Raw genomic sequence first — 13,095 nt, 5'->3', positions numbered from 1 at the left:
TTCTAGCAAAAGTACAACCTCAACACTTTGGGAGATAACTCCAATGTCAAAATGTTGTACTCCAGAACGTTATTGGCCCATTAGTCTTCATCAAGGACAATTGTCTTGGGATTTGCCACTGTCCCATGGTGCACCACATGGTGTACCAACACCTACAATCCCTAAAGGAAAAGCAGTGGAGTGTCTCAGTACTGAGCAGGGCTTTCTGCTTTACCCTAGTTTGTGGGCAAAAATAACATTATACATCATCATGTTCCGTTTCAGAGGGGAGTACACAGCCGAAGCCACAGACACAGATCTATTGGTGAAAGATAGTTAGCTACTGATGTTCATGGATGCTAGCTGGAGTATTTCAGTTAGCTACTGATGTTCATGGATGCAAGCTGGAGTATTCGTTAGCTACAGATGTTCATGGATGCTAGCTGGAGTATTTCAGTTAGCTACAGATGTTCATGGATGCTAGCTGGAGTATTTCAGTTAGCTACTGATGTTCATGGATGCAAGCTGGAGTAGATCCAGGTGAACTCTTGAGTGGGAAGAAAGTGGGTAGGGGGGATGGAGGAGTGACAGTTGCTTGGAGACTGTTGTCAAGGAGACCAGGAGTCCCAGAGTCCTATGGCATCTGTCTTTTTATTTGTTTTAGCATCTTTTGGGGTAGGTTGTTTGTTTTCTTTCAAGAAGACAGAGGGACAGAAATAGCTAGCGGTGAGGTACAGTCTGTGGTAAAGTAAAAAGTAGGTGGGAAAAGGATAAGCACATATTCAGCCTAGGACTAATGAGAGTTTTTAAATACACACATCTCTCAAACACTGACAGAGCACACACCCCTGAACACATTCAGAAATATACACTTGAGAAACACCACATATACATTAACATATCAAAATCGCACCAACTTAAATATACCTGTGGATTCACTGTCACACGGAACACACACGGCATAATGAATCATGTCTCAAATCGTGACCGATACCAGATACCTTCTCTCCCACCTCTGCTGACTCATTCTCCGGGCATAGACTGAAACAGACTGGGCAAATGAGCAGGAGGGATGGGGAGAGAGAGGTGTAGCACTATCTACGATCATTTTCATTCGGACTATTCTTAACTTGACAAGTAAACAACTTTTTTTAGTAAATTGAAGTACATCTACACACACTATGCGTGCTTGTGTGTTGGTATGTTATGGAAGAGGTCATTTAGCACGAGGGGGGATGGAGTAAAGATGAAGGCAGCTGTACTGCGCAACTAATAGCTGCCATGTACTCAAGTAACTAAGACATTGAGTAGCATTGAGTGATGCAACACAGAATCCCAGGGGAATGGATGTGATTTTAAAAGCATGGGGCACTGCCTCATTGTACCCCAAAGGTCAGTGTTCTGCCGTCTCTCATCAGTGCATATAGAGCTGATTAGGAATAGACACTAATAAACAACCTAGAGCTTCTGAGGATAAATACAGTACACTGTGGCTGAAACGGGTTATTCTTATTCATGCAGATTTTGTTGCATAAGAATCGTGCCCCACAGAGTAGAAACAGCTCATCAGGCTAAGTGATTGCATTGTGGGAGCAAAAGTGGCAAATCAACCTCAGTATTGTCTGAACTCCCACTAAATGGTCACTAAATCCCCCTAATGTTGATTAATAGCAGGTCAAGAGGAAAGATGCAATATGAAGAGAATGAACTAAACTGGCCGTATTTATGTAACCAGGTCAACATTACGTTTCATTGATTGAACCTAGACCAGGACCTCCATCATAGAGAACAAAGCCTTGAGTTCAAAATCAATAACATATCATTTATTTTACCGCCAATGCCATCAGCCTATAAGCCCAATATTAGACTGAAAATTAACTCCCAATTACATGATATACACAGTATTATCCATACAGGTATGTGCTTTATGAGCTGATTAATGGTAAAGGCAATGCATGATCTGATTATTTGCTATCACACTGCCATCTAGGGGAGAGTATAGAGCATTGTGTGGTCATATTGTTTTAATCTTCAAATGCTGAGCTGGAATGAAGAGGCCCTTTTTACCAGAACTTCATAAAACAATCAGGTAAGTGCTCCCAGTTCTAGTTTCAATACCATTATGACCAAGCACATAGTGGAACATCATTAGAATGACAATGGTGGAGGGAATAAAATTGATTAACCAAAACATTTATTGATTCTTAACAAAAATACATTTGAATTAAGCATGACATCCTTTTCGTGCAGCTTTGATGCAAGTATAATGCAGTCACATGAATCATGCAATATTTCTTTGCAATTAAATAGCTCCTTCAAAGAGGTGCTTCCATAGATGGTACTATCTAATCAAACGTGCAGTAAGTCAAATCAATTGCCTATTTTAGGGAAACACTGGGTGAAACGAAATCAATCCCAAGTGACAAACAAACCCTCCTTTCCTTCATGCCTTATCGACATGAGTTTGCAGACGGCTCTTCAGCTGATCCCTCTTGACCAAACCTTTTCCACATCACACTGGTGTGGCCTCTCTCCCCAGACTGGATCTTCTCATGCCTTCTGAGGTGTATCAGCTGGGTGAAGGTCTTCCCACACTGGTTACAGATGTGTTCCCTCTCTCCAGTGTGGCCCAGCTGGTGGCTAGTTAGGACTCTCCACATTGAGCAGTGGTAGGGCTTCTCCCCACTGTGGAGCTATTGGTTCTTCTTCAGGTACGCTACTGAACTGAAACTCTTCTAACAGTCAGTGCAATGGTACAGTCTTCTTTCACTTTGGTGATTCCGGACATGGAGTTTGAGGTTGTTGGTGAGCTAAGGGTTTCCCCGCAGTATGGGCATTTTGTACTCTTTGGAACCGGAGTGGAAGTCTTGGTGTTTCTTGAAAGTGTATTTTCTAGTGAAGGTCATGCTACACTCACCACAGTGAAACGGTCCCTCTGTGGAGTGAACGATCTGATGTGATGTCAGAGTACTAGGAGTATTAAAACCGATCCCATGGTAATCACAGCTGTTAAGTCTCTGGTTGAGGCTGTCGAGCCGTTTTGAAGGTCTTTCCATACTGCAGACAACAGAAGGGCCTGTCCTCGGAGTGAGTTTCCCGATGGCCTTTCAGAGTGGTCGAGCATCGGAAACTCTTCTCACATATGGGGCGGCAGGTTAGAGCGTTGGACTGGTAACCGAAAGGTCATTGAAAATAATAATACTGACTTGCCTGGTTAAATCAAAGTAAAATATGGAGCACCTGTATGGTCTTTACTTGGTGTGGTAATGGAGGTGTATCGCCAGAGCAGCTAAATCTCTTCTCACACTGTGGTGGTTTTTCAGACAATTGAGAGAGCTGAACATCTTCTCACATAGCTTCTCTCCGGTGTGAGTTCTCATGTGTGATGTGAGATAAGGAGGCGGAACGCTTTCTCACAGTCCGAGCACTGAAACGGTCGGTCTTCAAAGTGACACATTTTTAACAGTGGAAGGGTCTTTGTCCAGCATGTTTGCACATATGATACTCAAGGCTGGACTTTCTGTTGAATGTTGTGTCACACAGAATGCAGCAAGACTTTCTTTAGTGTGAAGGAATGTGTGCTCCTTCAGATGGGTTGCAATTTAGGCACTGATGAGGTTTGCATCCACTGTGGGCTCACTCCTGGTTTTTTCAAGCCACTCTCTTGGTGAAGCTCTTTCCAAATAAAGTGCAGTGATACGGCTTCTCACCTGTGTGGCTTCGACCATGATACAACAAGGCACTTTTCTTTGTGAAGCCTCACACTGTAAGCAAGGAAACAGCTTCTAACCAGTATGTCGCATATGAAGCACAAGGTCATCCTTATTAGCATAGCTCCTCCCACATGTGGTACAATGAGGCGTATTGCCTTCATGGGTGCGTATGTGAGCCTTAAGCTCACTTGTGCTTCCAAAGCTTCTCCCACACTGAGCACACGTTTCTGACTGGATGTGTCTTATCTGGTTTAGTGTCTGGATACAGTTGACCTTTGGCGACTGAGCTTCTCAGTAGTCTGGACCTGTGCAAGTTGCATCTTCATAACTTGCTGTATTGGGCTGGTTGAGGTTTTGGTAATAACAGGGGAGTTGGAACACTTACAGATCTTGATAGGCCAACTTCTGCCCCTTGTTCCATCTTAATCAGACTTGAAGAGAATAGAGGTCATCCCCAGGACCAGTAAAATGCTAAACATAGAGAACAAGGTAAGAAGAGGAGACATATCCTACTTCGGCGGAATTAAGAGTAAATATCCACAAATAACATCTGTGATGTTTGTGAGGGAAAAAAACCCAGAGGATATATAGTACCAGTCAAAAGTTTGGACACACCTACTCATTCAAGGATTTTTCTTTATTTTTACTATTTTCTACATTGTACAATAATAGTGAAGACATCAAAACTATGAAAAATCATATGGAATCATTTAGTAACCAAAAAAGTGTTAAACAAATCAAAATATATTTGATATTCTTCAAAGTAGCCACCCTTTGCCTTGATGACAGCTTTGCAGACTGTTGGCATGCACGCAACCAGCTTCATGAGGTAGTCACCTGGAATGGATTTCAATTAACAAACCAAATTTAATTTGTGGAATTTCTTTCCTTCTTAATGCGTTTGAGCCAATCAGTTGTGTTGTGACAAGGTAGGGGTGGTGTACAGAAGATAGCCCTATTTGGTAAAAGACCAAGTCCATATTATGGCATGAAAAGGTCAAATAAGCAAAGAGAAACGACAGTCCATCATTACTTTAAGACATGAAGGTCAGTCAATCCGGAAAATTTCAAGGCCTTTGAAAGTCACAAAAACCATCAAGCGCTATGATGAAACTGGCTCTCATGAGGACCACCAAAGGAAAGGAAGACCCAGAGTTACATCTGCTGCAGAGGATAAGTTCATTAGAGTTAACTGCACCTCTGATTGCAGCCCAAATAAATACTTCACAGAGTTCAAGTAACAGACACATCTCAACATCAACTGTTCAGAGGAGACTGCGTGAATCTGAACTTCATGGTCTAATTGCTGCAAACCACTACTAAAGGACACCAATAATAAGAAGAGACTTGCTTGGTCCTAGAAACATGAGCAATGGACATTATAACAGTGGATATCTGTCCTTTGATCTGATGAGAATTTTTAAAAGATTTTTGGTTCCAACCGCTGTGTCTTTGTGAGACGCAGAGTAGTTGAACGGATGATGTCCGCATGTGTGGTTCCCACCGTGAAGCATGGAGGAGGAGGTGTGGGGGTGCTTTGCTGGTGACACTGACTTATTTAGAATTCAAGGCACACTTAATCAGCATGGCTACCACAGCATTCTGCAGTGATATGCCATCCCACCTGGTTTGCACAGTCCCACTATCATTTGTTTTTCAACATAACAATGACCCAACACACCTCCAAGCTGTGTAAGGGATATTTGATCAAGAAGGAGATGGAGTGCTGCATCAGATGACCTCGCCTCCACAGTCACCCGACCTCAACCCAATTGAGATGGTTTGGGATGAGTTCGACCGCAGAGTGAAGGAAAAGCAGCCAGCAAGTGCTCAGCATATGTGGGAACTCCTTCAAGACTGTTGGAAAAACATTCCAGGTGAAGCTGGTTGACAGAATGCCAAGAGTGTGCAAAGTTGTCAAGGCAATGGGGTGCTACTTTGAAGAATATCAAATATACAATATTTTCATTTGTTTAACCCTTTGTTGGTTACTACATGTGTTATTTCATAGTTGTGCTGTCTTCACTATTATTCTACAATGTAGAAAACAGTACAAGTAAAGAGAAAACACTGAATGAGTAGGTGTGCCAAACTTTTGATTGGTACTGTACATAAAATAACATTACGTTTTATGCTCAACCAAACATCTTGAGGATTATGTTACTTGATAGAGGGCCAGTCTGGCTCTAACCTCAATGATGATAGGCCTCAGCTCTATCCTCACACTTAATCAGTCATGATAGAGGAAGCTGATATCTCCTCTTCAACTGGCTCAGCTTTCACTTTTTACCATCGGACAACTCTGGACTTTTTACCTTTGCAACAGGCGATCAGGATAGCTCTCTTCTTTTAAATCTTTATAACCCATGTCCTCAAACTTTGTCATGTTGTTGGTAAAGCTTCTTAGGGCTGTTGCATTTACAAAACAAGACTCCTTTTCAAAGAAACTCAACATTCCAGGGAGGCTGAGCTTCTCCAATGCTGATGCAAGCAGTCCTTGCAGAAGCTGTGGCCAGACCTTACATTTGATCTCCAAATCCAAAGCCTCATTTACTGTCACTAGCTAAATATTTGATGGAGAGCCTTAATAGTTGTTTTCCAACTTTCACCTCCTTTGACAAACAACCAGAGAACCTTTTAATGAGGTGACATCAACATACCTGCTGCTCAGGGCCACAATTTCCTGTTAGGTCATTTCCTCTTGATAAAATAAACAAATTTGTATTTTATGACAGTTTTTATGGTAGGGTCATTGGTAACACTTTATTTTAAGGGTCCATAATAAACCATTTATAAGGCATTTACAAACTGTATGCTCACCATTTATGAATTATTACTCCCATATTTGTAAATGTTAGTAAACTAGCTATTTACGTGTAAATATATATTTAAATATTCATCCTGTGTTGAGTTCTTATTCTTTTACCGGGTACTACAGGATTGTATACCAATGGCATGCCCATCTGTTTGTGGGAAATTACACTGGACCCCCAGATATTTATAAATATACAGTGCCTTCGGAAAGTATTCAGACCTCTTGACTTTTTCCACATTTGGTTTACATTACATCTTTATTAAAAAATATAAATATATATCCTCAGAAATCTACACACAATACCCCATGAGGACAAAGCAAAAACAGCTTTTTAGACATTTCTACACATTTATTAAAAATAAAACATACCTTATGTACATAAGTATTTAGGCCCTTTGCTATGAGACATCAGGGGCATCCTGTTTCCATTGATCATTCTTGAAATATTTCTACAACTTGGGAGTCCAGCTGTGGTAAATTCAATTAATTGGACATGATTTGGAAAGGCACACACCTGTCTATATAAGATCCCAGTTGACCCGTGCATACCACGGGTCAAGAGTACAAACCAAGCCATGAGGTCAAAGGAATTGTCCGTAGAGCTCCGAGACAGCATTGTGTCGAGGCACAGATCTGGGGAAGGGTACCAAAACATTTCTGCAGCATTGAAGGTCCACAAGAACACAATGGTCTCCATCATTCTCAAATATAAATAGTTTGGAACCACCAAGACTCTTCCTAGAGCTAGCCACCCGGCCAAACTGAGCAATCGGGGGAGAAGGGCCTTGTTCAAGGAGGTGACCAAGAACCCAATGGTCACTGACAGAGCTCTAGAGTTCTTCTGTAGAGATGGCAGAACCTTCTCTGCAGCACTCAACCAATCAGGCCTTTATGATAGAATGGCCAGACGGAAGCCATTCCTCAGTAAAAGGCACATAACAGCACACTTGGAGTTTGCCAAAAGGCACCTAAAGACTCTCAGACCATGAGAAACAAGATCCTCTGGTCTGATAAAACCAAGATTGAACTCTTTGGCCTGAATGTCAAGCGTCACATCTGGAGGAAATCTGGCACCATCCCTACGGTGAAACATGGTGGTGGCAGCATCATGCTGTGGGGATGTTATTCAGCGGCAGGGACTGGGAGACTAGTCAGGATCGAGGGAAAGATTAACTGAGCAAAATACAGAGATCCTTGATGAAACCTGCTCCAGAGCACTCAGGTCTTCAGACTGGGTCGAAGGTTCACCTTCCAACAGGACAAGGACCCTAAGCACACAGCCAAGACAACGCAAGAGTGGCTTCGGGACAAGTCTCTGAATGTCCTTGAATGGCCCAGCCAGAGCCCGGACTTGAAAATAATTCTGCAGCAACGTTCTCCATCCAACCTGACAGAGCTTGAGAGGATCTGCAGAGAAGAGAGAAGAACTCCCCAAATACAGGTGTGCCAAACTTGTAGCGTCATACCCAAGAAGACTTGAGGCTGTAATCGCTGACAAAGGTGCTTCAACAAAAGTTCTGAGTAAAGGGTCTGATTACTTATGTAAATGTGTATTTAAGTTTTTATAAATTAGCAAAAATGTGTAAAACCGTTTTTGCTTTGTCATTATGGGGTATTAGGTAGAGGATGCTTAAAAAATATTTTAAAAATAAAAAGCTATTTTAGATTAAGGCAAACGCAACAAAATGTGGAAAGTCAAGGAGTCTGAATACTTTCTGAAGGCACTGTAAATAGCACTCACTTTAGATTAGTGACTGCAACAATACTAATGATTAGTAAATTATTTATTTGTGTGAAAGTAATGACTGATAAATGGTGAACACACAATTTATAAATGCCTTATTACAGACCCCTAAAATAGTGTTGGTATAGTAAAAAATGTGTCTGGATTTTCATACTAAAATGCTAGAAAAATATACTGCAATTCTATACAATTAAGCATAACTTCTGTGAATCTTAATGTGAGATTTGGTAATTAGTGTACTTTACTATCACTCCTAACCATCGTCGATGTTTATATACTTTTTATTTGATCGGGTAGAAAAATCACATTGAAATTCCATAGAAGACAATTCCCAGCACAATTTCTCACTCCAGAATGTCACTAAAGAGCTTCCTCTTCTTCGATTCACCCGTCTGCACTTCCTGCCACTGGGCCCTCCTCTTCACAAAGTGGGTCAGTGCAAATTTGGCCCAAACGTGACGAGAAAACTGGCCTGATCTAAGCTGTGTCTCACAAGGCACTGAGAGAGAAAGAGCAAGAATGGCATTAAAAACAAAACACATGGTCTTAAACAGCTTTTCCAAAACTCGGTCCTGGGAACCCCAATTGGTGCGCACACTTTGGTTTTTAGCTCTAGCACCACACAGTTGATTCAAATAATCAAAGCTTGAAGACAAATGTATGATTTTAGGGCAAAAACCAAAACATGCACCCCTTGGGGTCCCCAGGACCGAGTTTGGGAAACGTTGGTCTATGTGGTCCAACCTAAGACAGAATTTGATTATATGCTTGCCACAACCCCCAACACAATGAAATCAATACTAACCAGTAAACTAGTGAGTAGCTACTAGCAGCTCCATTCTTGGGTGGCAACTTAAACTTCAGCAACACTAACACATTTTTGTCGATTTTACCTAATTCCTTAGCGATGCTCTGTCTCTGAGGGACAGTGGCGCTGTTCCAGACTGCCTCCAACACACGGCTGCCATACCTGGAGCAGGCCATCTGGACATACTGGCCCTGGGAGCCAAGTAAGGACATGGCAGGGAGAGAGTGGGGATTAGGAGATATGGGGACTGCTGTGAGAATGTGATCAACAAAACAGTCAGCTTTTGACCATGACTAACAATGAGAGGAAGTACTGTTTCGGTTATCATCTCTCCAGCAAGTACTACCTCCAGTCTCCTCAGGATCTTTCCCCTCCCCTTATCGCTGGAGGAGGTCACCAGGAGCTGCAGAACGTGGCTGCCTGATTGGTCGGTTCCCAGGGTCAGGTGGTCAGCGGGGGTCAGAGAGCGCAGGCTGTTCAGGAGCAGGGAGCGGTCTTTGAACTTGGCCAGTGACTGGACCAGACGTGAGCCATGGTAACAGATAGAGGATAGGGGGCGCTAGGGAGGGAAGAGGGAATACAAAAGACGATAGTGTTGGTCTTTTTATGGATAGACACACAATATGCTTGGCGTCAATGAGCCTTGGTGTCAGATCCAAAGTAGGGTGGGTGGGTGCATTCAGAACATCAAGTTCATTTGGGGACTTTGAGACCAATACCTCTGTTTGTGTGTTGCCCTCTACTGCCTCGGAGCTATAGTACACCTCGTGTGTGAGCAGGGACAGGAAGAGTGGCAGGCAGGCCGTGTGTCGAGAGGCAGGTTCAGCACAGTGAAAAGCATTAAGGAGACGTTGCATCATCTCTCCCTGTTTCTCCTCCCGCTCTGCACAGCTGTCTGTCAGCTGGACGATCACACCCATGTGACCTGCTGCCAAGATGGCCTCCAAACCCTCGGCTAGCTCATCAAACACCTTCAGGAACTGACGGAGGAAGGGAGAGACAAATAGTGGAGGTAGAGTTACCACTGTCATTGTTCTGTTTTATCATGTACCCTGGTAAATACAGATTAAATTCATCAGTATCTACCATCTTATGGATTTCAGGACTAATAGTATGGTATCTGTATGAATAACACTTAAGTAACCATGATGCATACATATAACTTAATCACAGCAATAACTATAGGGGGTATACATATTGGCATACCACTTTGTAATTGGTGGAGGCTGCTGTCAGTCTCTGTATGGGGAAGTTGGCGATTGGATGGATGGCCAGGGTTACCAGCTGACCCTGGAGGTGGTTCTTATAGAGGTCACGGAGCAAGGCCTTGTGGGATAACTGGAGGACTATTTCAATTAGCCGACTGGAGGCCTGGTCCTTCAGAAAGACCAAGAGAGGACTAAGAGAAAGAGGCAAAAAGAGAGACAAAGCCAAACCAAACGTATAAAAAGTAGGACTGGGACGATACCAGTACAGCGATACTCGTTAGTATCGTGGCAAGGAAACCAAACACGAAGTGGATTTAACTTCTTTAGGAAAACAGCCCTTAATGTTTTAAACAAACATCATTATGATGTCATCCAGCCACATTTATTTATTTTCCCAGCCACAGCACAAAATATTTTACATACAGCAGGTTTTTAAACGAACAAAGAGTCTACTTTGTGTTTTCATTTTTGGCATGGAAATATATTGCAATATCATCCGGGCCCTGATAAAAAAAGATACATGGACTCAAATGTCTGGAGGAAATCTCACTGACCTGACTCCAGGAGCAGAGCTGAGTGATGTCAGGTACTCCACGATACCTTTGGTGAGCAGCTTGCAGAGCTTGGGTCGGTTTCTGTGACACACCGTCAACATGGTCTGGAACACTGTACTAGCCACGGCATCAGTCACACACACTGATGGAAGTGGAGAGATAGGTCATGTAATGCCATTGTGACTTGCTTAAATGTACTATGAAGATCTACTATGAAGACGTACTGCGAAGTGCAATGAGGGGTTTCAATGTATTGTAGCTTGATGAGAGAAGACTTACCATTGACATTATCCATCAGGGAGGTAGACAGGGTTTTTAGTTCCCACCAGAATGAGGTGGGCGCCTCAAAGTAGGTCAGCGGAGTGGTGACATTCCTGTCCTTTACACCTGGAACAAAATACACAGACAAGATAAGTTATTGTGTGTATGAGTGTGTTTGGATAATTGTGTGCGTGTGTGTGTGTGTACCTGGGCGTGCTGTGTCGGTGCGGGCTGGACCAAGGCAGCCTGCCAGTACATGTATGAGCGTGCGGGCCACGTGGGAGCCGTGTGTGTGTCTGATGAACTCTGCACAGTGCTCCATCACCACGTGACACAGGGACAGAACCTGGGCCTCTAGTATCCCACAATCCCCCCCCCCCGTCTCGGAATCTCCTTCTGTGGTAGCTGTCTTTTCCTCCTCTGATGAGCCCTTTTCTAAGAGACAATATAAAGGAGATTTATTTCATGTCATTCTATTATATCTTGACATTTCAGGTGCTAGAATTTGTTTTCAGACCGGTCACAATCAGACTCACCTCTCCATCTGGGAATCTGTCTGAGGGCGCTCTCCAAGACATGACCCCCACATTTGTCACATGACACTGTCTTAAAATCGGACCCAGATTCTCCACCAAGCTCAGCCAGCACCTCCCCAACCTGGACGGGGCTAGCCAATGGGAGCAGACGCTGGAGGGTGACACTTCCTGTCACATCCATGGCAACCAGGGCAGCCTGCCCTTTGACCTCCGTCAGCACGTTCTCCACAAAGAGAACTATAGGGGAGGAAGAAATTAAGATGTGAAGCTATGTTGTAAAGGTCACAGCATTGTATGCTCATGCAAACATTTATGCACATAATTGACACAATCTCCTTCCCTGTGCTCTCACCTTTCTCCTCGTCCTCTGTGAAGCCTTCGCTGAGTCTCTCTCCCACTCTGCGGAAGTATCCCACACTCAAGGCATCTAGACGCTTCTTGGCACCTCCTCCTTCACCCCCTCCTCTTCCACCCGCTCCTCCTCTCTTTCCCTCTCCATCTTCTCCTCGTTCACTTGCTTCTCTTCCTCTATTTCTGCCTTCATCTTCTCCTCTTTCTCCCGCTCCTCCTCTTCCACCCACTTCTCCTCTCATTCTCTCTCTATCTTCAGGATACTTCCTCTTCAATCCTGCCTCTCTCCACTGGTTATTTTCCTCCATTTTCGCCAGCATTTTAAAGTAAGGACACCAACGCAACTTGATTACTTGGGTACTGGTGTCTTCTGCCTGGAAAAAACAATGTGCATGTTGTTGAATAAGATGAAAAGCAGATGCTTACTCCCTGGTCACTCTTAAACTAATACGGACCAGCCATGAATATGAGACAAAATATTTGTCAGTTGAAAGTACACTTTTGATTATGAAGAACAACCTAAATTCAAGGAGCTGTCAATACATTAACAATCGGAATCTTCTTCGGTTTAACAACAATAAACTGTTTTGGTTTAGCTGACGTTAGCTAGCTAACAAGAATAACACATGGAATAAATAGTTCACAAGCTAGATCACTGCGACCGTTCTCTTCCAGTTCAAATCGTCTGTATATTTGATTGTCTCATAACTTATACACTAGCTATATGAATGGACTCAAAAACAAGACACATAATAACATTTTTAAAAGTTAGAAAATGTAACATCAAGCTAATAAAACTCACATGTGAAACGATGGTCTGTTGTTGACGCGTGAAGATGACGTCAATCTCCAAAGGTCATTTTCGTGCATTTCTTTCATCAACCAGCAGGGGGCTCTTGGCTTTGCTTCATTATCCACAGGGCAACGGAACGAATCATGAATTGTGGTTGCTGGTTGTCATACAATAGGACTGACTGTATGAATGGGCTCTAATTGATTCAACAAAAATATCATTGTCACAGTGTCTAATTTCTCCTGAGTCCAGATATTTCATCACATTACTGTAAAACCAGTGGGGGAAAGTACTAAAGTATTTTTTTGAGAATCGCTACTTTACTTTACTATT

At 43.0% G+C, this 13,095-nt stretch overlaps 1 protein-coding gene across 1 annotated transcript; it reads right to left on the bottom strand.

Annotated features, from left to right (window-relative positions):
• Positions 1 to 8,516: 8,516 nt before the first annotated feature.
• Positions 8,517 to 12,876, bottom strand: LOC115101545 (nucleolar protein 9). The gene is made up of 11 exons (XM_029621018.2): positions 12,772 to 12,876; positions 11,971 to 12,343; positions 11,619 to 11,855; positions 11,290 to 11,517; positions 11,101 to 11,208; positions 10,822 to 10,963; positions 10,266 to 10,458; positions 9,779 to 10,039; positions 9,406 to 9,618; positions 9,145 to 9,250; positions 8,517 to 8,750 (listed from the first exon to the last, which is right to left on the bottom strand). Exons 2-11 carry the CDS (start codon positions 12,287 to 12,289, stop codon positions 8,596 to 8,598), a joined length of 1,962 nt encoding a protein of 653 aa, XP_029476878.2. The 5' UTR covers positions 12,290 to 12,343; positions 12,772 to 12,876; the 3' UTR covers positions 8,517 to 8,595.
• Positions 12,877 to 13,095: the final 219 nt, after the last annotated feature.

Source organism: Oncorhynchus nerka, linkage group LG20 (genome assembly GCF_034236695.1).
Source record: "Oncorhynchus nerka isolate Pitt River linkage group LG20, Oner_Uvic_2.0, whole genome shotgun sequence".
Classification (NCBI taxonomy): Eukaryota; Metazoa; Chordata; class Actinopteri; order Salmoniformes; family Salmonidae; genus Oncorhynchus; species Oncorhynchus nerka.
This window is presented reverse-complemented; position numbering and strand designations above follow the sequence as displayed.

What these genes read in the sequence shown, in the direction of transcription:
- LOC115101545 (XM_029621018.2), bottom strand. Translation starts at nt 12,289, where the DNA reads ATGCTGGCGAAAATGGAGGAAAATAACCAGTGGAGAGAGGCAGGATTG. An exon ending in CACAGAGGACGAGGAGAAAG is followed by an intron (nt 11,856 to 11,970) that starts GTGAGAGCACAG and finishes CCTCCCCTATAG; the next exon opens with TTCTCTTTGTGGAGAACGTG. An exon ending in CACCGACACAGCACGCCCAG is followed by an intron (nt 11,209 to 11,289) that starts GTACACACACAC and finishes ATTTTGTTCCAG; the next exon opens with GTGTAAAGGACAGGAATGTC.